Genomic DNA, 27,587 nt, shown 5'->3' with positions numbered 1-27,587 from the left:
CTGTAGGGTCCCTGTTTCTTTCTTCAACTAGCTGTTGCACTTTGGGTCAAGTTGTTCTCCATTTGTGCTACACGATGGGCAGAAGCCAGACAAAGCCAGCTGTATCATCAGTGAGTGACTATATGGTCACAAAATTTAGGATCACAGACAGAGCCCCCTGTGGGAATCTGTGGTGTGTGTCTCAGCCTATTGACAGTGATATTCTCAGCTAGGAAGGCCCGAGACACTCTTGGGGGCATATTTACTCAAAGTGAGGCCCACAGGCATTCCCTTGACAGACATGCCTCCACCACCATGGGGAAGCATTGTGGTTGGACCAGCCTTTGTGGTTCTTATTGTTATCACAGGACTTACCTCTGCCACACCATCAGGGAACTTCAGAGCACACAATTTATTATTACTCACAAGCCCTGGAGGGTATATGGCATGCCAGAAGGCCACACAGAAGGTTGTGGACAAAGAGAAGGGTAGGAAGTGTGGACCTGGGGCTCTCTGCCTTTATTAGGGTCCAAGGGTGGAATGTCTAGGGTTTCATGGATTCACTTTTTATTGGCGAATTTAAAGCATATAAAAGTGGGAATCAGGGTGTGGGGAGGGAGAAGAAGGGTCACTCGGGTGGTCTGTTATCTGGGATCCTCGAGGCCTTTCCAAAGGGGGAACTTCATGGGTGAGGACAGCCTGGTTCCTTATCTAGCTGTGTTGTTAATATCTGTGTTATACAGCTGGTGCTGCATTTATTCGATATGGATGTCTTCGAAATGGATGCCTCAGCACTCAAAAGCTTAGTGTCAGGCACTTACATTAAAATAAAAAAGCTGCATATCAGGCACTTATACCACGCAGTCCAATCCCATCAGTTTCTGGATCCCACTGAACCCCACAAAGGGAGCAGGGAATAGAATTTCTAATGAACCACCAAGATGTCTTGAGCAGTGCTGTCCCTCCCCTCTTATTCTATGTCCCTCCTATACTCAGGCCAGGAGAGAATACAAAGCTGAACCACCTGGTGCAAGGACTCTGAGGGCACACGTCCATTTCTTCATCTTAGAGGGGTCATAAGGCCCAGAGGAGTGCAGATTATGACTCCATGTCACCGAGTGAGTGAGTGTCTGAGATAAAGGTAAGAGGGAAAGGAGTATCTGAGTTCTTGTCAGAGGTCACTATGGAACCTTCTGATATTGGTGTGAACATATCTTACTATGGAGTTGCAGGTAGGGAGGAATAGTGCACACAAAGGGGATGAAGGTGATGTCCATAGTGGGGACAGAAGCTAGGGACCCACAGAGACTAAATGTCCAAATGGCTCCCAGTGCCCCCAGGGAAGGCTGAATTCTTCTCTAAATTTTCTTGAAAGTAAATGAAAACTCAGAATTTCTAGTTGTTCTATCTATTCTGCCTTGTCTAATTTCAAGTCCCACCCAAGGGTCTCACTTTTCAAGCAGATGAGATGAAATTTATGTCTTGGGGGCCTAGGATGAATGACCTCTTTTACCCCTTCCTTACTCAATTTCTTGAAGAAGGCTGAGTAAGGATCCATGTGGATCTTTGCCCTCCTTCCCTTATCTCCTCTCACCGATGGTCAGTCATGGTGCCCTCCCTCTACCTCAGCCACACTTCTATTCTAGCACCAATCTGCTGGTCAGAATGAGGGACTCCAAGGGGTACCAAGGTAGATGGCCTCTACCTGGAGATTTCTGCTTGTAATTAGGCCAAGACATTGATCAAGCTTCCTGTGCTTGGCTTTCTGTGTTGTTTTCTGTGCCTCTAAGTGTGTTACTGAGTTTCGTGTTTGTTTCCTCAAATAAACCCTGAGCTCCACTGAACAGGTCTGTGTCTAGGACCCAGTGTTTAGAACATTAATAGGGCCAGAATAAACACTCGGTGCAGACTACTGGATGAGCAAGGTAGCTATGTGGATAGATGGATGGCTCATAGTATGATGAATGGGAATACAGTTGGAAGAATACAAAGGATGGGTGAGGGTATCATGGATATTTGGGTGCATGAATGCTTGAACATGGCTGGGGGGATGAATGGCTGGGTGAATAAATGGATTGGATTGAACATAAGGATGGATAGGTTAGTAATGGGACAAACGGGTAATTGATGGAAACTCTGAATGGCAGGTAAATGAGTGAATTGTTAGGTGGATGGAGGGGAGATGGGTGTAGAAATGATGGAGACCTATGTTGACAGGTATGAGAGAATGTGTTTGTATGAAAGATGAGTAAAGGCTAGATATAAAACAGGCAGCTGGATATGTAGAAAGAAGGTGGGTGAGAAGGGTAAGTGGGTGGATATATGAGTGAGAGAATGGGTGGAAAGATCAATAAGTTTAAAGGTATTTCAATGCAAGCTAGGTGAGCGGATGGATAGGTGGTAAATGCTTTGAATGATTGGTGGATAGTGTGGGTGGGGTGGAAACATGAGTATATTGAAGAAAATATTAAACAAAGTTAAAGACAAAAAAAGAATTATGTACAAAATCAGTTATATACTTTAAGGTAATACATTTGAAAATAGAAAATGGATCAATTTTAGCAACATATAAAAGACCGAAATTTACGGAGGAGGAGGTAGAAAGCCTATATACACTGTAAGGTAAAGTACAAGAAAAAAATTAGTAAAAATAGGGTTTCCCAGGTGGCTCAGTTGGTTCAACATCTGACTCTTGATTTTGGTTCAGGTCATGATCTCACAGTTTGTGGGATCAAGCCCTGTGTTGGGCTCCAGGCTGAGTGTGGAGCCTGCTAGGGATTCTCCCTCTCTCTCTCTCTGCCTTTCCCCTGCTCGTGCTCACTCTCTCTCTCAAAATAAAGAAATAAACATTAAAAATTTATAAAAAATTATTTAAAATATACCACTATACAAGAAACCTTACCTAGTTGCTTTTGGAGCTCAATTTTGTGTAGCCCTAAAAAATAGAGAATATTATTAAAATATTATTATGGAAATTTTTATTTAAAATATTACAGACCATAGGTGGTGCCTGGCTGCTCAGTAGGTAGAGTGTGCAACTCTTGATTTCAGGGTCATGAATTCATGCCCCACATGTTGGGCATATATATTACTTGAAAGAAAATAAAAATAAATTGAGATATTAAAATATTACAAATCATAGGAAAAATAAGTAACCTCCCAATTAGTTTTCCATGCTAGTTTGTTGAAAGTAATATGATTCCAATAGCAAAACATACAAAAGTAATAGGCCTATTTTTCTCTTGATTGTTGATGTGAAATTTCTGAATAAACTATTTGCTTAAAGTACCTTCGGTGTATTAATAGAAGTATACCCTCGATATGATTAAGGTCAGTCCTGGAGTGCAAGGATGGTTCAACATATGGAAATTTAATAATATAAGTTCTTATACTAACAAATTAGAAAATTATTACATGATTAGATGCTTAAAGTGTATTTGATAAAATTCCACAGTAATATCCAATAACAATAGTAAATGTATAAAAAGAAAACCATCCAAGTGCAGTAAAATCTATTTATCCCAAAGCCCACAACAAATGACATTTCATACTGCAGGAGACACTGATTTTAAGATAAAGAACCAGACAGGGATAGATGTCATTACCTTTATTTTCAACATTATTTCAGAGGCTCTACATGATACAAAAAGACAAGAAAACAAAGTCATGACATTGGGAAACAAGAGAGTCAAATTACTCATCATTTTCAGATATGATTATATATAAAATATAAGTAAACTCATTAAATATTGTTATACTTCTTTTTTTCCCCAACAACAATTTTTAAAATTATCTCAAATGCTTTGTTTTAATCAAGAATATTTTCTTAGAACCTGTCGTGTTTTTTTTTCCATTTCATTGCTTCTAAATATACTATTGTTTTTGCTTCACAAATGATATTTCTGAATCCATTCTTCATATTTTAATCCAACCTCATTTATTTATTTGTTTTTATTTTTTTATTTAAGTCCAAGTTAGTTAACATGTAGTCTAATAATGATTTCATGAATAGAATTTAGTGATTCATCACTTACATGTAACACCCAGAGCTCATCCCAGCAAGTGCTCTCCTTAAAGTCCATCACCCATTTAGCCCATCCGCCTACCCAACATCCCTCCAGCAACCCTCAGTTTCTTTTCTGTATTTAAGAGTCTCTTATGGTTTGTTTCCCCTCTCTTTTTTTCAATCTTATTTTTGCTTCCCTTCCTCTATGTTCATCCCTTTTGTTTCTTAAATTCCACATATGAGTGAAATCATATGATATCTTTTTCTGACTTATTTCACTTAGATTAATACACTCTAGTTCCATCACATTGTTGCAAATGGCAAGATTTCATTCTTTTTGATCACCAAGTAATATTACAGTGTGTGTGTGTGTACACACACCACTTGTATGTGTATCTATGTATACCACATCTTTATCCATTCATCAGTTGGTGGACATTTGGGCTCTTTTCATAATTTGGCTATTGTTGATAGTGCTGCTATAAACATTAGGGTGCATGTGCTCCTTAGAATCAGCACTTTTGTATCCTTTGGATAAATACCTAGCAGTGCAATTGTTAGGTTGTAGGGTAGTTCTATTTTTAACTTTTTGAGGAACCCCCATATTATTTTCCAGAGTGGCTGCACCAGTTTGCATTCCCATCAGCAGTGCAAAAGAGTTCCCCTTTCTTAACATTCTCACCAACATTGGTTGTTTTCTGAGTTGTTAATGTTAGCCATTCTGACTGGTGTGAGGTGGCATCTCATTGTGGTTTTGATTTGTATTTCTCTGGTGATGAGTGATGTTGAGCATCTTTTTATGTGTCTGTTAGCCATTTGAATGTCTTCTTAAAAAATTTTTTAACGTTGATTTATTTTTGAGAGAGACAGAGACAGAATGCGAGTGGGTTAGGGGCAGAGAGAGAGGGAGACACAGAAGCAGAAGCAGGCTCCAGGCTCTGAGCTCTCAGCACAGAGCCTGACGCGGGACTCGAACTCAAGAGCTGTGAGATCATAACCTGAGCCGAAGTCGGACGCTCAACCGACCAAGCCACCCAAGTGCCCCTGAATGTCTTGTTTGGAAAAGTGTCTACTCATGTCTTCTGCCCATGTCTTAACTGGATTATTTGTTTTTTGGGGGGAGGGGTGTTGAGTTTGGTAATTTCTTTATAGATTTTGGATACTAACCCTTTACCTGATATGTCTTTTGCAAATATCTTCTCCCATTCTGCCAGTTGCCTTATAGTTTTGCTGATTGTTTCCTTCACTGTGCAGAAGCTTTTTATCTTGGTGAGGCACCAATAGTTCATTTTTGCTTTTGTTTCCCTTGCCTCTGAAGACATTTCAAGTAAGAAGTTGCTGCGGCTGAGGTCAAAGGATTTGCTGCCTGTGTTCTCCTCTAGGATTTTGATGGTTTCCTGTCTTAAATTTAGGTCTTTCATCCATTTGAGTTTATTTTTGTGTATGGTATAAGAAAGTGGTCCAGGTTCATTCTTCTGCACGTCTGTCCAGTTGTCCCAACACCATTTGCTGAAGAGACTGTCTTTTTTCCATTGGATATTCTTTCCTGTTTTGTCAAAGATTAGTTGGCCAGATATTTGTGGGTCCATTTCTGGATGCAAAAATTCCCAACAAGATATTACCAAACCAGGTCCAATAATACATTAAAAGAATTAGGGGCGCCTGGGTGGCGCAGTCAGTTAAGCGTCCAACTTCAGCCAGGTCACGACCTCGTGGTCCGTGAGTTCCAGCCCCGTGTCAGGCTCTGGGCTGATGGCTCGGAGCCTGGAACCTGTTTCCGATTCTGTGTCTCCCTCTCTCTCTGCCCCTCCCCCGTTCATGCTCTGTCTCTCTCTGTCCCAAAAATAAATAAAAAATGTTGGAAAAAAAATTTAATAAAAGAATTATTCACCACAATAAGGTGGGATTTATTCCTGGGATTCAGAGCTGGTGCAGTATCCACAAATCAATCAATGTGATACATCACATTAATAAAAGAAAGGATAAGGACTACATGATCCTCTCAATAGATACAGAAAAAGCATTTGACAAGATAGAGCATCCTTTCTTGATAAAAACCCTCAAGAAAGTAGGGATAGAAGGAACATACATCAAGATCATAAAGGCCATAAATGAAAGACCCACAGTTAATATCACCCTCAATGGGGGGAAAGGGAGAGCTTTCCCCTAAGGTCAGGAACATGACGAGGATGTCCATTCCCACCACTGTTATTCAACATAGTGTTGGAAGTCCTAGCCTCAGCAACAAACAACAAAAAGAAACAAAAGGCATCCAAATTAGCAAGGAGGAAGTCAAACCTTCATTTTTCACAGACAACATGATACTCTACATGGAAAACCCAAAAGACTCCACCAAAAAAACTGCTAGAACTGATTACATGAATTCAGCAAAGTTGTAGGATATAAAATCAACACACAAAAATCAGTTGCATTTATATACACCAATAATGAAGCAGCAGAAAGAGAAATCTAGGAATCAATCCCATTTACAGTTGCACCAAAACCCATAAAATACCTAGGAATAAACCTAAGAGGTAAAAGATCTATACATGAAAAACTAGAAAGCTTATGAAAGAAATTGAAGATGCAAAATAAATAGGAAAACATTCCATGCTCTTGAGTTGGAAGAACAAATATTATTAAATTGTCAATACTACCCAAAGCAATCAACATATTCAATGCAATCTCTATCAAAATAACATCAGCATTCTTCACAGAGGTAGAACAAACAATTCTAAAATTTGTATGGAACAAGAAAAGACCCCAAATATCCAAAGTATTATTGAAGAAAACCAAAGCTGGAGGCATCGCAGTTCCAGACTTCAAGCTGTATTACAAAGCTGTAATCATCAAGACAGTATGGTACTGGCACAAAAACAGACACATAGATCAATGGAATAAAATATTGTTATACTTCTTAAGACAGCTTGGCAAGGTTTCCACTTACTATTCATTTTTGAGGTTCCAGACACTTCAGTCCACAATGTGAACAGCACTTCTGTGACACTGGGCAATCATTATCCTGAAGGCACTTGGGTCTATCAAATGTGGAACACGCCACAGGCTTGTGTGGGCAGAAACCTGATTTGGCTTTATGGGATAAAATAAGACACTTGATCTTGAAATACTTGATTATAGTTTGAGACAAAGTTGGGAGATTTGGGGAACCCTAAACAGGGCTTTCTTCTGATGAAGTCTCTTACCCTTCCCCCTAGAGTAACAATAGATTGTACAAGGCAGAGTATCAACTTTCTATGGCTAATAATTTGAGGAGTATCAAAAAGGCTTGACATCTCTGAGTTACAAAATCTGATAGGATTCCTGCTGGCCCTCAAAGAGCTAATGGATTTATTTGGGTTATCTGATCCCAGATTACCAGAGATAAAAGGAATATGGGAGAGCACCCAGAACTTCCTTTTTAAATATAAACTGTACAAATTGAGGATCATGTAGGGAAAATGAGTTGTCTACGGCCATAATGAAAATGAGTAGAAGAGTTGAAGTCAGTTGAAAGGACTTGGATTTCTTCCACCATACTGTGCTGTACCTCAAAACACTAGCAATCTCTGGGACAAGACTATACTAACTCAGCACTACATGAAGGAGTGAGACCTAACCTCAGAAACTACAGAGTTCACTTCTGCCCCAACAACATTTTGCTGCCAATCATTACTCCAGCATACCTACAGGATGTGGATATGCTCTACATGCTCTGAAGTTCTACGCAGACATAAGGGCTTATTAGGAATGTACCTAATGGTTATCATTTTTTTTTGTACAAATAAGTGGGTATTGTCACCTGTCAGCCATTGAAGATGCGACTTAGAATAAATAAGTTCTCATGGGGAAAAATAGGGAGTGATACTATGCATGATTGTCTTTGAAGCCTAGCAAATAAGTTTCCTGAGATCAGCACGACAACACAAGAGCAGTGATTGGGCATTAAAAAAGGAAAAGTTCCCAAGAGACCCCTAAGGTCAACTGAAGGGGTATCTCCTATTCCATGGGACAACATGACATCCTTAGCATATGCCCCGGAGACTTTGGGAGGTATACCCCCAGTCCTCACCTGTCCAGGCCATGGCACAAACAAAGCCACACATGGATTCACAACATTTGTCACTTTGGGGGCAATCGATGTCACTCTTACACAGAGATGAACACTCCATACGGTTCTTGAAAGGGAAGAGTGGGCAATGTCCTTTCTTGACTAAAACAAGAGCAGATGTGAGTTCTCTCAAACCCCAGCCCATCTCACTGTTTTAAACAGCTTTCCCTTCCCCTCCAAACTAGTATCTCTTTCTGCCACTTGGTTCACTCTACCCTGATGACCTCTGGTAGGCTGTGAAGGAATGTAATGCCTCACCATCTCCTGGGATGTAGTAGAAAGAGAGTAAGGCTGGGTGTTTGAAGCCCCAGGTGAGAAGATGACTCCCCAGACCAGGGTGGCAGCTGTTGATGTGGTAAGAAGTGGTCAGATTCTGGATCTATTTTCTTTTTTTAAAAAAAAATTTTTTTTAACGTTTATTTATTTTTGAGACAGAGAGAGACAGAGCATGAACGGGGGAGGGTCAGAGAGAGGGAGACACAGAATCTGAAACAGGCTCCAGGCTCCGAGCCATCAGCACAGAGCCCGACGCGGGGCTCGAACCCACGGACCGCGAGATCATGACCTGAGCCGAAGTCGGCCGCTCAACCAACTGAGCCACCCAGGCGCCCCTGGATCTATTTTCAAGGTAGATCTAAAATGATTTCCTAATGCAATGGATGTGGATTGAGAAAGCGCAATGCTGATTCATCAAGGGTTACTTAGAAGTTTGTTTTGTTTTGTTTTGTTTTGTTTTTTCTTTTTAAAAAAAAAATTTTTTTCAATGTTTTTTATTTTTTTGGGACAGAGAGAGACAGAGCATGAACGGGGGAGGGGCAGAGAGAGAGGGAGACACAGAATCGGAAACAGGCTCCAGGCTCTGAGCCATCAGCCCAGAGCCTGACGCGGGGCTCGAACTCACGGACCGCGAGATCGTGACCTGGCTGAAGTCGGACGCTTAACCGACTGCGCCACCCAGTCGCCCCTGTTTTGTTTTTTCAACCAAGCTGGAGAGAAGTATGGACAGAGCAGGTTTGAGATGGGAGAGCAAAGATGAGTGGTTCTTAAACAAATGAAGTGTGAGATGTTTTTGAGATCCTGATGGAGGAGAAGACAAGGCAGTTGGAGTTTGGGAATCAGATTCAGGCTGGAGATACAACTGTGTGAGTCACTAGGGTAGAGATGGTATTGAAATGAATTCTTTAGAATTTTGTTCATGTTTTCTGTTGTCCTTATCTGATTGCAAATTCTATGAGGGTAGGAGGTGCTTCCTTTCTTCTTCCCCTCCACCTTCTTCTTCTCTTTCCTTCTCTTTCTTTTTTTTTTTAAATTTTTTTTTTCAACGTTTATTTATTTTTGGGACAGAGAGAGACAGAGCATGAACGGGGGAGGGGCAGAGAGAGAGGGAGACACAGAATCGGAAACAGGCTCCAGGCTCTGAGCCGTCAGCCCAGAGCCCGACGCGGGGCTCGAACTCACGGACCGCGAGATCGTGACCTGGCTGAAGTCGGACGCTTAACCGACTGCGCCACCCAGGCGCCCCTCTTTCCTTCTCTTTCTACCTCTTCTTCCTCTTCCTGTTCTCCTTCTCCTCCCTCTTCCTCTTCTTCCTCCTACTGCTTATCTTCCTCCTCCTCCTCCTCTTTCTTCTCTTTCTCCTTCTTCTTCTTCTCCCCTTCTCCCCTTTTTCCTTCTCCTCCTTGTCCTTCTTCTTCTTCCTCCTCAGGTCAGATTCTAACAGACCATGGTGTGTTTGACTCTCAAAACTATTGTTAGGTTCTTTCTGAGGTCTAAACATAAATTTCCCCCAAACCAGCTCAAACCAATTTCCCTGGCCTCTTCTTCTGGTTTCTGAGAGAGAGCCAAGGTCTAGTTTATAGTGCCATAATTCCTTACAGCCTCCCACAAAGGGTCAGGCCACAAGGTTGCCTTGGCCATTCAGGCTCACTAGGCCTATAGAATTAAAATTTCAGATCTACCCCTGACCCACTGTGAATCCTTGGGCAACTAAATTTACCTCTCTGTTTTCTTGTCTGTAAAATGGAGGTGATGGTATACATTTCAGCCTGCATTGCAGAATCTGAGGTCAAAGTTCTAGTGCTGCTTTGTAAAGTCACACAGTGCTGTGCATTTTGAACATCAACGGCCACCACCTCAGTTATTACCATTTAGCAAACCGACACTACTGAACAGCCATCATGTCAAATATTTGTGTCCTGATCACATATAATCATACCAACAACTCAGCAATGACTTTTGTTATTCCAGTATTATGGGGGAGGGAACTGAAACTCAAACAGGTGAAGAAATTTGCAGTAAGTGGGAAAAGGGGGATTTTTATCCACATCATTTGTCACTTAAGCTCTGTAAGACACTGTCTCCCAACATTACTGCTAATGGTCATTATAGTAAGGAATTAATCCACAGCCCTCACCTTCACTCCACCCTATTCTTCACCTACTCCATGCTCTATCCCTACTTCTTGGGAAACCAGAGCTGACCTGCTTATGTTTCATTTTTGAGTAAGTACTTAGGTAACACTCAACAGGTATGTGCACTATCTCAGTTTCCTGGCACAACAACTCCATCAGGTCAATACTATCATGACCCCCCATTTTGTAGACAAGAAAACTGAAGCTCATGGAAACAGGAAACTGACCCAAGACCACCTGTTCAGTGAATGATTGAGCTAAGAGTTGAACAAAACATTTTAACCTTAAAGCCTGAGCATATGAATATTCTGATGTACTATTTCCAGTTACACTAGGCCCTCAGATGGCCAGGCATATAAGTCTTACCAATTAATGTGCAAGCCATTATGCAGTGTTCCTTGCTGATGAAGTTGTTAGCATTCCCATAGCAGCCTCCATAGGTAAAGGGTTTGCAGAGGTGATGTTTATTGTCAAAATACCAGTGCATGATATTACTGTTACAGTTTCCTTGGTCTGAGGGTAGCATGCAGGGTTCTGAGGGCAGGAAACAAAGAGGGAAGAACATAAAGGGTAGCAAAAACAAAGAAGGGTTCAGGCCCTCACCTTTGTGCAGTTCTTGGTATTAGATCCAAGTGATTAGGAGACCATCATCAATAAAATTTCTAGCCTAGCTCTACTACAAATACTCTATGTTGCATTGAATCTCTGAGCATCATTCACACCTTTCAAAAGTCATAGTGAAAAGCATATGAGGTGCTTTGGAGCTGATCTTTCTTCTCTACTGCCTGAGCTTTGGGAGGACAAGACTTGTTCAATGACTATATCCAAAGTGCCTAACAAAGTGCCTGGCACATAGATAGAATGAAACATCAAGAAGGAAAAAAAAAACCAATCTCTCATGTTTGGAAATTGATCAGAGCTCACAGCTGAGCCATGGTGTGCCCCTGTCAGATATTAACCAGCTCACCAGACAGCTACATCAAACAAGGTCACTCTGGGAACATGATAAAGGGAGACCAAAAACAGTAATTGTGAAAGCCACAGAATACCCAACATCTGTGAGTGATTTATGTTTCTCTACATTATGGCTTTATCCTCAGTCTAGCCTCCCTTCTCTGTAGATAAGATCACATGAGATAATCATAAAATTGCCCCACTTTCTGACAACACCCCATATAGACCAAATCCACCCCTGCAAATTACTCAGTCAAAGCCTCAATCCCATAGTAGATTCTTTCCAACAGCTACTTACTGAGATCTCTCAGGTTGTCTATGGTGAACATTCTCCCTCACTGCAATGAGTAGTAAATCCAACTTGTTCAAATACATATGTGTTCCTGGTGGTCTTTGGCCAAAGGACACTAACAGTAGATATTTTTTGAGTGAATAAATGGATATCTATATCTATAATGCACAATTTCCTCTTATGAGATGCTCTATACTTTGAGTTACCAGAAAACCTCTTTGAAGGCCAAAGAGTCCAAAAATAAGACCAGCATCTAAGCTGACTGGGGTTTACATTTACCACAGTGGCAACAATAGCTTCTTGACACATAGGAAGCGTACGACAAGTATTAGTTATTTGTGAATGCTTGAATGTTGAACCAAGAAGACTAACATCAATATTATCCAGTTGCCATCCACCATGCTTAGACTCACTGTTTGTACTTGAGGGTTGGAATATAATTAGAAAAAGAGAAAATCATGAGCCCTGGCCTCTTTGTCCTACCATTCAAGGGAATCATTCAGCAAGTTCTAGACGGGGCAGGAAGTAAGACACCTCAAAAGGCACCTGTGCCCTCAGCCTTGGTGCCACTACCTTGGAGTGGATCCATGCACTTCTTCCCACAGGCAAATGAGCAGCACTTCATCTGTTCCACGCAGTGCCCATCAGTTTGGCACCAATCTGGAACTTTAGTTTCACAGGTGATCCTCTCATGGGGGCACACTCCTGGTTTCTCTGCAAGAGAACAATGTTCACATTCACATCCCTTGAGAGTTTCAGCTCTCCCCCCGCCCCCCATGGCAAAGGGGAATAGTGACATTCCCTCAGCCCTCTCCTCTACCTTCCATCCTCAGTGCTTGCTTTGCTTATCTTATGGGCTGGGTCTGCCTCTCACCACTTGTAGCTCATTTAGATTGATCTGAATCAGGAAACTGTGTTTCCTGGAAGAAGGAAAGGGAAGGGAAGCATCTCAGATTCTACAGCAGGGACCAGGAGACTTACCTTAAGTTTGGGAACTTCTCTCTCCTCTTAAAACTTAATATTTTAATGTCTAATCCCTCTGCCTCCAGTATCTCAGTTGACAGGGAAATTAGTGAGGAGTGGTGTAAATATCATGGAAATAGGAATATTGTGGTCGCGATACCCGATTTGGGCCCCTGACTCCTTGTGAGCTCGAGAACAATCTGAGTTCCACAATGTAACTTCACAGTTATCTTTAAAGTGGGCAGGAATGGTGCAGTGAGAGGAGCACTATAAGACAGACCTGGCGTGGGAGCCTGACTCCAACATGACTAGCTAAGTTATCTTGGAGAAAAAAGTCTTCCTTCTGAGTCCTAAGCTTTCCACCTATAAAATGAGAATTTCAATCTCTTCCTTACAGTCTGCTTATAAGAATTAAGGAAGATGATGTCCGTAATGCACTCATCACAGTACCTGGCACATGGGAACAGCGTGGCAGATATGGGATTGCTTCCTCCCTTTGTAGGGTTAAACATGGCTGCCTCATATCCGTCCCGGTAGGAGGCAGAATCTTAAAGTTGCACCCCCCAGATTCCCATCCTCTGGTTATTGAATTAAACATGAATTTAGGTACTGCTGTGGAGAAATTTCATAGATGGGAGCAAAGTCCCAAATTAATTGACCTTAAAATACAGAGATTATCTGAGTGGGCCAGACCGAAGCTGTCGAGTCCTTTAAAAAGGAGGGGTTTTCCCCTGATTAACAGAGAAGAGGTAAGAGAGATTCGAAGGGTGAGAGGAATCCAACATGCTATTAGTAGCTTTGAGGATGGAAGAAGCTAATTGCCCTGGACTAAGGGTGGCCTCTGGAAGCAACCTCAATAGTGCAACTGCTACAGCTAGTAAGCATGGACGAGGACCCTGGGTCCCAGATGGAAACTGCAGCTTTGGCTGACACCTGGATGTCAGCCTGGTGACAACCTGAACAGAGACAGAACCTGAGCCAGACGCACCACACCAGACTTCTGAACTACAGGTAGTGTGTTACACAGCCATAGATAGCTACTACCCTGTGCCGGGGGCAATGAGGCTCTAAACTGAGCATCCCTCCAGTGAGATCTACTGGAGAAGCATGATCCTTTTGGATACCACTGACTTGGAATTATAGAAGTTTAGCATTGGAAAGACCATATTTATCACTAGTATCACCCTCTTACTTTCTTAGGTTAAAAAATATGAGGTCAGATGAGAAAATATAGTGGATGAAGGATGAATTGAAATTGTTAGTACTTTCCAGTTATATTTCTTAGCCTTCATACCACCCTTCATGCACCCTCCAAGGATGCCCTGAGGCTGAGTATATGGTTACTAATGTTGAGTTGTGTATTGAAAACACCTGTGCATCTTTTAGAAAATATAGACCATGTCCTGAATCAGAATCTCAAGAAAGTGAAGCCGAGGGACTCAACTTTTTAAAAGTGCCACTGGTGACACCGAAGCAGTTAGGCATCATGATGTAGGCTACTACTTGGGAATCCCTGTTCGAGGTTTGGGCACAGCGAGAGCAAAGCAAATCAAAGAGGGACACATCCAAAGAGGTAAAAAGGCATAGAAATCTTGGAATTATAAAGACAAATGTCTCCTCCCTAGTGTTGACTTTACCCAGGCCCACCTCTCTCCTGCTTCTGGGGGCATTTAAACCTTTTTTGGGTTCTACACTTTAGCTCCTTCCCCCTCTGTCAGCTTCAGCTCCCACTTAGAATCCTCCTCCCTCCCAGCCAGCCTTCTCCAGCCACTTAGCTTGTCCATGTGGTCTCCCCTGAAGCACACATACTGGGGATTCCTCTGCAGCTACTGGGAATGCTCCCCAAAGTTTGGGTCTTGCTCTCTGCTGTCATCCCTTGACACATACTTCCCACAGACCACATCCATTCCCACGATGCTATCTGTGGTTCCTATGCCTCCCTCCTGACCTATCCCCACTTCCCAGCTAAGACACATATCCAACCACCTGGCAACATACATCTGGGCATCTCATAAGACCTCTTTTCCCACATGTACAAAACTGAACTAGCATCTCCCTATGCCTTAGCAGTGCCTCCTTCTCTCTGCTCCCATCTTTATATTGGCATCAATATGCCCCCAGGCTATCAAGAGAACGCTGAGATTCACTCCGCCCTCTCTGTCACCCCAGCATCCTGTCAGACATGGACTCGGGTCAGTTCCTCCTCCTAATCTCTCTCCAAGTCCCATGGCTTCCCCTCTTGGCCACCACTTCCAAGACAGCTCCCGACCTCCGCTCATGTCTCTCTTCCACTTGTGCCACCTCCTCCTCACTGTCATCTGACCTCAGGTCCTCCCCAGTGTCTGATTCACCTCCAAAAAATTAACTTGGAAAAGATACAAATGAGGCAAAGTTAAGGAAATAATTTGGGGGCTCCAGTCAGGGAAGGATTCAAAGGTCCCAGGGTGGGTGAGCAGGGCTAGTCCTCTGAAGCCACAGTAGAAGTTCCTTCATCCGACATGAGTCCTTGCCTGCTGTCTGACCCTCAGTCCCAGGAAGGCCTCCTGAAGAAGGGGCAGCCGTAGCTTCCCTCAACCCACCTTTGACTCTTTTCATTGGCGATGAAGATGTCTCCTCCAAAGAGAGAAGAAGAAGCAGCAGGAACACTACATTCCTTGGGGAGAAGACTGAACTGTGGACAGGAAGGTGCCTGTGTGGGGTGACAGGAGGTGTGGGGATTAGGCACAAGCCAGACAGAGATACAGAGGGTGTGCTGAGAACCATGCAGATGGTCCACATTTCCCTCAGTTCACAGATGAGGAAATCAAGATACACGGTGGGGAAGGGGGTTGTCTGAGGTCACGTGGAGAGTAAGGCAGGCCCTTCAAGCCCAGGACCCTCCTGTTGGCCCCACTCTCTGTCCCGGTAATGGTCTGTGTCTCACCAGGACACTCGAGCATTGTCTTTCTCCTACATGAGAGGTCACATATCAGTGATCACAGGGATTTGTCTGGAACAGTTGCAGGGCTGGTCTGCCCACTGTCATTCCCAGGGCAACCCCAGACACGAGAGAACACCTTTTTCTTGCTCCACTGATGGCAAGAAACTGATGGTAGGAGACTTTCAGGAGGGCCTTGACATGTTCCATATGGTCCAGGAGCAAAAAAGTCCCAGATGACCGAGGGTTAACCAAAGGATCCCTCATTTCCTTTCTGTTGCTATCCAAGCCTAGCTTCTGATACTCCTAGAGCACCTCATACATAGACGACCCTCCCCCACTCACTCAATCCCATTTCCATATGTCTCTTCCTGGTCCTTATATACTTTTTCATTTTGTGATGTGAAGAACTGATAAGGCCATACAGTGTTACCTCTCAAACTAAGATGCGTTTTGAGGGGCACTTGTCTGGCTCAGTTGGTTGAGCATCTGACTCTTGATTTTGGCTCGGGTCCTGATTTCACTGTTTGTGAGATTGGTCCCCCGCTGTCTGTGGAGAGAATCCTGCTTGGGATTCTCTCTCTCCCCTCCTGTCTACCCCTCCCCCACTCGTGGGTGCTCACTCTTTCTCTCTCTCTGTCTCTCTGAAAATAAATAAATAAACTTAAACAAATTAAATTAAATTAATAAATACATAAATGCAATTTGAAAACAGCAAGAGAGGAGGGAGGCAGACAGGAAGAGAAAGAGAGAGACAGAGAACGTCATCATGTCCAGAATGCACCTATATTATTGGTGGAACTTCAGACCTTGCCAGGAGTCCTTTCCGGATCTCCTGAACCGTATTACGTGGCTGCCTAAGGGGAAAGACTTGTAGCAATTTATCGTGTCCCACCCCCGCCACCAGAATTCTAATCCTGTATCCTCTCTGAATGTTACAGCAATGCCTGGACTGTTCGCAATGGCAATTATGGCCCCAAACTCAGTGACAACTGGTTTTGGGTCCTGGCTTGGTAACTTACAGGTGTAGCTGTATGCGGATCCTCAGTTTCCTCATCTAGGAAATGGAAATGATACACCTACCTGGCAGCTTTGTTGTCACTGTGAGAATTAGATGAGATTGTGTGAGATTACTCCTGAGTGGTATGGAATGGTCAAAAGCAGTGCTTGAGGCTGGACCTGAGTTCGCATTGTGGATCCCCCGCTTGCCAGCTATGTGGCCTTTGGCTCAGCCACTGAACCTCACTGAGCCTCAGTTTTACTTTTCTTTCTTTCTTTCTTTCTTTCTTTCTTTCTTTCTTTCTTTCTTTCTTTTCTTTCTTTCTTCTTTCTTGATTTTATTTTTAAGTCTCACCCAATGCTGGGCTTGAACTCACAAGCCTGAAATCAAGAGTCGCTCATTCTGCTGACCAAACCAGCCATGCGCCCCCAAGCCTTTGTTTTCTTTAAAGGAAATAGTAACACAACTACTTCATACACATTAGAACAAATTGAAGCATGTGGAAAGCATGGTGACTGGCATATAGTGCTTAATATATTTTAGTCAATAAAAAAATAATTCATGAATGAAAAAAAAAAGTTATTACCTTTTCAGCTTTTGAGTGTCCTGTAAGACTGTGTATATCATTGCTTTTATTCCCCCAAAAGATTAGCCAAGGCCCTAGGGTGCCTTAAATTCTTATAATCAAATCACCCTTTTGGTGTGAAGTTTTACACCTGTTAACCCAGTCTTGGGAATTCATTGGTTAGATTAGCCTGTAGTCAGTTAGTAGGAATCAGAGCTCCGGGGTGGGGGTGGGGGGTGCAGGGCGAGATGCAGACCAAAGGTTGCCAAATATAATACAGCACGTCCGGTTAGAATTTTTCATTGAAGTATATCCCATGAAATACAAGGACCATCGTTATACTAAAAATTATTTGGTGTTTATCATTCAACTTTAGTTGGTCAGCTTATATTGTTATTTGCTAAATCTGGCAACTTTAAAACAGAGTGGATTCATTTTGATTTGAGGAGGATCTGTTTGGGCAAGAGACTACAAAACATGGGTCCTATGGGGAATGAGCAAATGCGTGTGGGGGACTTGCCCAGTGGCCCTAGGCAACGGGACAGACGTGGGAGGCATGGGCACTAGGGTGCTGTAGGAACAGCAACGAACCAGGAATGAAGAGACTTTGAAGCCATGCCATTTGGGGCTACTCCTATGTCAGTCTACCCATGTGAAAATGACGAGATTCAACTCAGTCCTGATCATGCTGGCGCACACGTACCCCTGAGGGCACAGGAAGGTTTTTCCAGAGGGTACACAGGCACGGACAGATTTAAGGACATGATGTCCTGCTTCTCAAATTCCGCATTTACTTCTTCCTGAAGTTGGTCTGCCTGAGAAAGAGCCTGCAGTCCGCCTTTCTCCTTTTCTGTCTCGCACAAAGCCCCGTGCTGCTTCCAAAAAAGGAGGGGTAGGGACCATACTTCTTACCTATCTCTTGCATGTGTCCAAAGTGTAAAAACTGAGTTACAAACAAAGGAACACTTTGAGAGTGCATTTTCCTGAGGACGCTTCCCAAAGAGCAAAGCAAAAATGTGTGGGGAGGAAATACTAAGAGGTTGGTCAGTACCCTGTTTCACTCAGGTGACAAAGTCATAGTATGTCACTGTGCCTTTAGCTCCCTCTTCTAGAGTTAGAAATCCCAAGAGTCGGGGCGCCTGGGTGGCGCAGTCGGTTAAGCGTCCGACTTCAGCCAGGTCACGATCTCGCGGTCCGTGAGTTCGAGCCCCGCGTCAGGCTCTGGGCTGATGGCTCAGAGCCTGGAGCCTGTTTCCGATTCTGTGTCTCCCTCTCTCTCTGCCCCTCCCCTGTTCATGCTCTGTCTCTCTCTGTCCCAAAAATAAATAAACGTTGAAAAAAAAAAAAAAAGAAATCCCAAGAGTGATGGCACATATCCACAGGGACGTGTATGAAAACATTAATTTCAATTGAAAAATGAAGTCAGCTGTATTGTGGGAGAAAGTGGCCTGATTTGGCCAATTGAGGACTGACTTTGCCAATTAGTTGATTTGTTTAACATTTTCCATAAATAGAGTTAAATCTGTGGCATAATTTTTTTAATGCTTATTTGTTTATTTTAAGAGACAGAGAGAGAGAGTGAGAGAGAGAGGGCCAGGGGTGGGGTGCAAAGAGAGGAGACAGAGAGAATCCCAGACAGGCTCTGCACTTATAGCTTGGAGCCTGACGTGGGGCTCAATCCCACGCGACCATGGCCTGAGACAGAGTCAAGAGTGGGATGCTTAACTGAGCCACTAGCTGCTTCCCCCAACTTTAAAATGTATTTAAAGCATGCAATAAGATAAAAGCATTTTATAAAATATATATTATGGAAGGTCTATCAAAGCTAGTAGTATTCAAACTTTCCAGTGCTTACAGTGTATCAGATTAAACAATATGTCTACATAAAAGAGTAACAAGTCTAATTAATAACATTATTGGTCATTTGGTAAATACTGGTAAAGCCTTTTTGGTAAACTTTCCAGAAATTGAGAAAGTCACGTGTGATTTGTGATCAGTATCCTAATTCCTAGGAAACAAATTCCTTTCAAGTATAAGGTTTCCAGTTCTATGCCTTGTAAACATAGAAAGGGGATTTAAGTAAGCTTATATGAATATTTAGATTAGATCATTAAAAATAGTGTTTGATTATAGAATATTACATGATTGGGGGGCAATGATCTGGAAGTTTGAAGAACCACATGACCTACCTATAACAAAACTCCTTTTGTTCCCATGCACTTACATATCACCAAGAGATGCATTACCTATAGAATTTTGTTTATCAATAAAATTTTGCCAATCGATAATTTCAATGTATTTACTTATATGGTCACTATTATAATGTTATCGAAGTAACAAATGGAATGAAAAATCAGTCCATAAGAAAACATTTTATTCCTAGAGTCTTATGGTCCCAGGAATTGAAAACTTTACATTTTAATCTATATACATGTGTTTATGGCATAGCAGTATGAAAAGGTCGTGATTAAAAGGCTTTTGAGCATAAGATTATATTGCATTAGATTGTGAGTCTGTGGGGCAATAAGAATGGAAATATGAGTTCTACGAGAAGGAGAAGTGTTTTGAAATGTCCAACTCTTAAAGAAATGCTTTCCATATTTTTTTCCTCTTTGTTTTTTAAATTTTTTAAATTTTATTTTTTTAAATTTACATCCAAATTAGTTATCATATAGTACAACAATGATTTCAGGAGATTAAATATATATATATATATATATATTATATATATGTATATATATTTGATATGAAATTTATTGTCAAATTGGTTTCCATACAACACCCAGTGCTCATCCCAACAGGTGCCCTCCTCAATGCCCATCACCCACTTTCCCCTCCCTCCTACCCCACATCAACCCTCAGTTTATTCTCAGTTTTTGAGAGTCTCTTATAGTTTGGCTCCGTCTCTCTCTAGCTTTTATTTCCCTTCCCCTCCCCATATATATATATATATTTTTTTTAATGTTTTATTTATTTTTGAGACAGGGAGAGCATGAACAGGGGAGGGTCAGAGAGAGGGAGACACAGAATCCGAAACAGGCTCCAGGCTCTGAGCTGTCAGCACAGAGCCCGACGCGGGGCTCGAAACCATGGACCGCAAGATCATGACCTGAGCCGAAGTCAGCCATTTAACCGACTGAGCCACCCAGGCGCCCCTCCCCCATATACTTTTTAAGTGGATGATTGTGAGTATCAAATTAGGATGGTATTTTGGCTCCAAAGGATTTGTTTTAAAAGTTATGTTGCTGTATTGACTAAACATTTTAAAACAGAGGAAAAAACAGTTTAGTAGATAGCCTAAAAAAAACATCCATGTGCTCAGCTACAACCTGCCTTCCCCAGAGTAAATTCCACATCCTCAGAAAGTAATAATGGTATATAGTGAGGAAAACTGTGTTTCTATTAGAATTTGTTTCTATGTAGTTACATAGTTTTTGTAATTATCATTTTCATGGCTCATTAAGTTACCTCCTGCTGATATTCTACAATTAATAAACCATTCTTTTATTGTTGAAAAAAAATAAAAATAAAAAAAAAAATAAAAGTTATGTTGCAGGGGCGCCTGGGTGGCTCAGTTGGTTAAGCGTCCGACTTCAGCTCAGGTCACGATCTGGCGGTCCGGGAGTTCGAGCCCCGTGTCAGGCTCTGGGCTGATGGCTCAGAGCCTGGAGCCTGCTTCCGATTCTGTGTCTCCCTCTCTCTCTGCCCCTCCCCCGTTCATGCTCTCTCTCTCTCTCTCTGTCTCAAAAATAAACATTAAAAAAATTAAAATAAAATAAAAGTTATGTTGCAGTGTTTAAAATATTAACGTTCACAACATGTTTTCATAATGCATTTGAGATTCCCTCATGTTGTTGTGTGTTGTCTGGACCTTCTTATTGCTGAGTTATGTTTCATCCTATGGAGGCACCACAGGTTGTTTATCCATTCACTAGTTAACGTGCACTTGGGTTGTTTCCAGTTTGTGGTGATTATGAATTAACTCTCTACAAACAGTTTCATACAGGTTTTTGTATGAACGTAAATTGCCATTTCTCTTGGGTAAGTACCAGGGAGTAGGATTGTTAGGTTATGTGATAAGTATATGGTTACAAGAAACCACCAAAATGTTTTCCAAAGTGGCTGTGCCATCTTGCATTTCCACTAGTAGTACAGGAGAGCTCCACTTGCCTCACTTACTTGCTAGCATTTAAGATCGTAAATGTTTTATTTTAGGCATTCTAATACATGTGTAGTGGTACAATTGTGAGAAATTTTAAGAGATGAAAGGAATTTGCTTGAATTTCTGGGACCATAAGATTCTAAGTCACTTAAAACGATGGTGGAGATATTATTCCTATTTCCCAGCTGTCCCTTTGACAATGTTCCAAACCCAGTGGGCTCCTCATTTCTTGAGCCTGGGTAGTCAGAAGCTTCCCCAGAACCCCATCATTGAACCTACCTCTTTGCCCAGCTTCCCCACATGGCAGAGGTTGCTCTTTGCAGTGAATGGAGGAGCGTTTTGCAACTGAAAGGTCTACAGGTGGTCAGGAGCTAGGGGAACAGTTGAATTTCCAGGTTACCATTTTCAGAAACTACAGGTAAGGCCTCACTATGATTCTATCACATCCCATAACCCCCTACTGCTCCCCCCCACTCCCACCCCATGCCGGGAGTACACCCAGCCTCAGGTCCCACTTCCATGGCTGAGAGCTCCTTCCTCACATCTTCCTCCTCTCAATGGCACGGCATGTCTCCTGCTTGGCTACTCAACCAACAATGTGCCTTTTGCCTCAGTCACTTGGCAGACCTTGAGGAGGACAATTAGCTCCATGGATCTCCTTCATACACCTTGTCCCACGCTTGGGCAGAGTAAGCAGATGCTTCCTCCAAAGATGTGATCTTCTACATAACTCCTATCCAGCGATCTACATTCTGATACTGAATCTCGCTAAGTGTGGCATGCAGAGCACTGCCTATCTCCACAGTGTGTTGTTTAAATATCTTAAATCTTTGTAATTTTTTGTCTCTTTGACTGTCAATAATTCAGAACGGTGTGTGGAGGGCTCTCACTACAAAGATTTCTCAATTTATGTCTGTAATTGCATCGGTGTTTGTTTAATAGATCTTGATTCTATTGATTTAGGTAAATGCAAACATTCCTGGTGAATGGAATCTTTTATCATTATACAGTGACTCCTTCTCTATCCTGACAATAAACTCCTCTTACAGTTCTGCATTTCCTGATATCTAACTATACCATCTCTTTTTTTGTTTGCATTTGCCTCGACTTTTCCCCCTCATTTTGCTTCAACCTTTCCATGCACTTGTGTTTCATTTTTGAAAGTGTAAATCTACATTTAAAAAATCTACATTTAAAAATCTACAATCTTCACCTATTAATTGATATTTATGGGATTTAATGACATGTGGGTTCATTTCTACAATCTTATTTTGAGTTTTCTATTATCTATCCTTATTATTTGGAGATTCTGTATTTGCAAATTGGTTTTGTGTGTTTGTCAAACAATTCAATAACAAGAAAACAAATAACCTGATTAATAAATGAACAAAGGACTTGAGTGGACTTTTCTCAAAAGAAAACATACAAATTACCAACCATATATGAAAAGATGTCAACACCACTAATCATCAGGAAAGTAAACACCAAAACCACAATGAGATATCACCTCATGTCTTCTTAGAATGCCTATCATCCAAAAGTCATAAGATAACAAGTGTTGGCAAGGATGTGGAGAATGAGGGGTCTTATGTGTGTTCGGTGGAAATTTAAATTGGTGCAGCCACTATGGAAAACAGTCTGGAGGTTCCTCAAAAAAATAAGAAACAAAACTACTATATGATCAAGCAATCCCACTTCTGGGTATACTATATACAAAGGAAATGAAAGCAATATTGAAGAGATATCTGCACCCCCAGTTCACTGTACCATTATTCACAATAGCCAAGATATGGAAACCATCTAAGTGTCCATGGATAGATGAATGGATAAAGAAAAGGTGATATACATGAATATTATTCAGCCTTAAAAAAAAAATCCTGCCATTTGCAACAACATGGATGAATCTGGAGGATATTATGCTAAGTGAAAGAAGCCAGACACAGAAAGGCAACTACTGCAAGATCTCAAAAAGTGGAACTCTTAGTAGCAGAGAGTAGAATAGTGGTTGCCAGAGACTAGGGGATGTCTAAGTCTTCTGTTGAAAGATGGGTAAGTTCTGGGGATCCAATGGATAGCATAGTGACTATAATTAATAATACTGTGTTGTGTACTTGAAATTTTCTAAGAGAGTAGGCCTTAAGTGTTCTCACCACACATAAAAAGGGGGGGTGACTATTTGAGGTGATAAATATGCTAACTAGCTTGATTATGTTGATCATTTCACAATATGTACCTATATCAAAATTTATTATACCCACCTTCAATATACACAATTTTTACACATCAATGTACCTCAATAAAAGCTTACAGATTTTTTTTAAATAAAAAGAAGGTTCCACTGGGTATTCAGAACTAGATTAATTGCTTTAAGCCAGCATGTTGAAAAAAATTTTTTAATGTTTATTTGTTTTTGAGAGAGAGAGACAGAGTATGAGCAAGGGAGGGGCAGAGAGAGAGAGGGAGACACAGAATCCAAAGCAGGCTCCAGGTACTGAGCTGGCTCCAGGTACTGAGCCCACAGAGCCCAACACGGGCCTTGAACTCACAAACTGTGAGATCATGACCTGAGCTGAAGTCAGCCACTTAACCAACTGAGTCACCCAAGCACCCCTAAAAATTTATTTCTACTCTCTCTATGCTTCTGGTGCTACTCTTGAGTAATCCTCGGTGAGTCAAACAATCTCTTTCTTTTTGCTTTTTACTTCAGGTATATGTTGTATTTCTAGATATTCTACTTGGTACTTTTTCAATATTCTGGTGATTTTTTTTTTTTTTTAGATTTTATTTTTAAGTAATCTCTACACCCGACATGGGGCTTGAACTCACAACCTCAAGATCAAGAGTCATACTTTCTACCAACTGAGCCAGCCAGGTGCCTCTTAAATTCTTCTGCTTCCCAGTCCCTAACAAAATCTACAGTAGTGATGGGCAGCAGCTGGAATAAGATTGGAAGGAGCCAAAACTCTGAGAGAAGTGAAATCTTCCTCCGTTGGGTCAGCTGTAATTCTTTTTTTTATTTTTTATTTTTTCACGTTTATTCATTTTTGAGAGACAGAGAACAAGTGGTGGTGGGGTAGAGAGAGGGGGAGACACAGAATCTGAAGCAGGCTCCAGGTTCTAAGCTGTCAACACAGAGCCTGATGTAGGGCTTGAACCCAAGAGCGATGATATCATGACCTGAGCCAAAGTCGGACCCTTCACTGACCGAGCCATCCAGGGGGTCAACTGTAATTCTAAGAGAGTCGGTGGACCCCTGTTGTCCTTGTTTCTCTTTTCTCTCTTTGGTTTGTTCTCCGCCACTTGGCTCTGGATATGGAGCTGAAGTTGCGGAAGGGCCTGGCAATGCAGGGTAAACAAAGCCTAAGTTGTTTGGAGACTTGGGGAAAACAGAAGGCACTGGGGAGATCACCAAGGGAAGGAGTTGAGAAAGCAAACGCATACAGTTGTTTATTTATTCCTGGGTTCACCTCCAAGCTGTGCATGCTGACATGCATCGAGAAATGAACTAACAGATACACCATGACCTAGGTCCCAGACTAGTCACTTGGTGGTGCATATGCAAGGAGGCACTAAATGAACTGCAAACAGAGGCTTTGAAAAGCTAAACTGACATTGGAACACAACCCACCCAAGACAGATTGAACTTTTCAGCCTGAACCTAATCATTTAAACTACTTTTCAAAACACAATGTCAACCTTCTCCATTCGATGTAAGCAAGACCTAGAGTCTTGTAAGTTTCATAATGTCCAGGATATAATCCAAAATTATGTAGCCTATGAAGGAAAAGGAAAACATCAACTCCTATGGCAAAATATCAACCTATGGCAAAAAGCTACCAACAGACTCCAGTTTTGAGATGAAATAAATGTTGGAATTATCTTTCAAAGATGTTAAAGCAACTATTATAACAATTCTTTTTTTTAATATTTATTTTTGTGAGAGAGAGAGAGAGGCAGAGAGACAGAGTGTGAGCTGGGGAGGGGCAGAGAGAAGGAGACACAGAACCTGAAGCAGGTTCCAGGCTGTGAGCTGTTAACACAGAGCCTGACACAGGGCTCGAACTCACAAACTGTGAGGTCATGACCTGAGCCAGAGTTGGATGCTTAACCAACTGAGCCACCCAGGTGCCCATATAACAATTCTGAAGCAAGTTATCATGAACACCCTTGAAACTGATGGAAAAATAGAATGTCTTGGCAAAGAAACAGAAGACATAAAGAAGAAGGAAAAGGAAATTTGGTAAGAACATAACAACTGAAATTAAACACTCACTGGATGGGCTTGATATCAGAATGCACATGACAGAAAGAGGAGCAGTGACCTTGAAGACTGACCCATGGAAATTATCTAATTTGAACAACAGCAACAAAAAATATACTTAAAAAAGATACACAGAGCCTCAGGGACAATAACCAAAGTCCTGACATCTGTCACAGTCATGGAAAGAGAAGAGAACGGTACAAGGCTGAAAAAACATTTGAGGAAATAATGACTTGAAATTTCCAAGTATGTTGGAAGACACAGGCCTATAGACTCAAAAAGCTTGTGATGAACATGTAAGATTGACTCAGCAGCTTGTAAGTATGCACTACACTATTATTGACTATAATCAACATGCTGTACATTAGAGCAGGTCACTGTTTGCCACAATCAATGCCACTCTGTGGCTGCTACTGTTTTTATTTCCTGTTAGTAGTTGTCTCTATATGTTTCAGCTTAGTTGGTCTATGTGGGGTGAAACAGAAGCCCACCCTTTGTGTGATACCCAAGAAAGCTGGTGGGGCACTGACCCACCCTGCTCTCTCCTTCCATGGTGAGGGGACTTTAATGGGAGACTTCCCTTTGGCATGCAGCATGCAGGGATGGGATGATGCAGGCGAATGTAGCTGCCCTTTCTTCTCTTCGTATGCAATTATTCTCAGGTGTATGTTCCATTTTGCTGAAGTTTCTATGTGGACTCCAGAGCTTGCCCAATTACACCTGTGTAATTGTTGATCTTTGTTGTGGGACAGAGGCTGGGGTCTCATGTGTTGTCATTTGGTGAACATCCCTCTGTATGCATATGTTTTGAAATGTCATATTTTCATTTTTGGTTCAAAATATTTTCTATTTTCTATCATGATTTCATTTTGACCCATGATCCCTCAGAATTGCTTTGCTTAATTTTTAATCATATGTAAAATCTTTCTAGCCATTTTACTTTATTTATTTCTAGCTTAATTCCACCGTGGTCAGTTTGATTTCAATTTCTTGACATTTGTTGAGAATTTTTTTAAAAAAATGTTCCATTTGCTCTTGTTAAGAATGTATGTTCCACAGTAATTCTGAATTCTTTTTGATAGGCATTAGTCACTTATTATTTGTGTTGTTCAAATCTTTTAGATCGTTACTGGGTTTGCTGTATTTTGTTTTGTTTTTTCTTCCTATTCTGTAAGTTACTGGGAAGTATGTTCAAATTGTCTCTTGGTCCATAATGCTTCTGGCAATGGCAGACCAGTTTACTTGGGACCTTGAGATCCTTCCAGGAAAGCAAAATACGATTCCTTGAGGATTGTCCAGCAGCATTTTGGATACAAATCACCTCCCACTTCTGCTTTCAGAGTAGGTTAGCTCTGGGCTTTGAAGTGAGACACCCACAAGCAAAAGCTCATCATGTTCCTTAATGCCCCTGCAGGTTAAGAGTGTCCTATTGCTTGGTGGTTCCAGAGTTTTTCTCAACCTCTTTTTTATGCTAATTTCTTAGCAGGAAACAGTTCACTGGTTTTGTCCTAAGGCAATCACCCCCTGCTAGTCCAGAAGAAAACTACAGACCTGTCCTCCTTCATCCATCTCAGCTAATACTCTTTCTGCAAAGCACCCCTCCCAACCCTATTCCCTACTAGAACCCCTATTTAAGTATATCTCTGGCCCTTAACTTGTATGTATTTCAGGAAATTGGCACAGGGGCTTTTAGACGATGAAGTCTACATATCTATTTGTAATAACCTGCTGAGTGGACTATGGTAGTTTCAGCCACCTGTCTGTGCCTGTTCGTTTTCCTTTGTTAATTTTAGCAAACAATACTTGTGCTCTGCAGGTTTTATGGGTATAACAACAGGGACCCAAAAGGAAAAGTTGGCAAATTAGAATATGTGAGGGTCATAGAGCTTAATACCAAATTGATAATCCAACCTTGTCTGCAACTTCATCTGTTGGTGTTGGGACAGTAGAAGGTAGGATATCAGCCTTT

At 41.7% G+C, this 27,587-nt stretch overlaps 1 protein-coding gene across 1 annotated transcript; it reads right to left on the bottom strand.

Moving 5' to 3' along the window:
* Positions 1–6,935: 6,935 nt before the first annotated feature.
* On the bottom strand, positions 6,936–27,187 carry WFDC8 (WAP four-disulfide core domain 8). Its single transcript, XM_030309100.1, has 7 exons — positions 27,170–27,187; positions 21,637–21,728; positions 15,293–15,402; positions 12,324–12,464; positions 10,871–11,038; positions 8,055–8,195; positions 6,936–7,075 (listed from the first exon to the last, which is right to left on the bottom strand). Exons 1-7 carry the CDS (start codon positions 27,185–27,187, stop codon positions 6,936–6,938), a joined length of 810 nt encoding a protein of 269 aa, XP_030164960.1.
* Between the last annotated feature and the right edge of the window lie 400 nt (positions 27,188–27,587).

The sequence above is a fragment of the Lynx canadensis genome, chromosome A3, assembly GCF_007474595.2.
Source record: "Lynx canadensis isolate LIC74 chromosome A3, mLynCan4.pri.v2, whole genome shotgun sequence".
Taxonomy (NCBI): Eukaryota; Metazoa; Chordata; class Mammalia; order Carnivora; family Felidae; genus Lynx; species Lynx canadensis.
The sequence above is the reverse complement of the archived record's forward strand: the minus strand, read 5'-3'. Positions and strand labels throughout refer to the sequence as shown.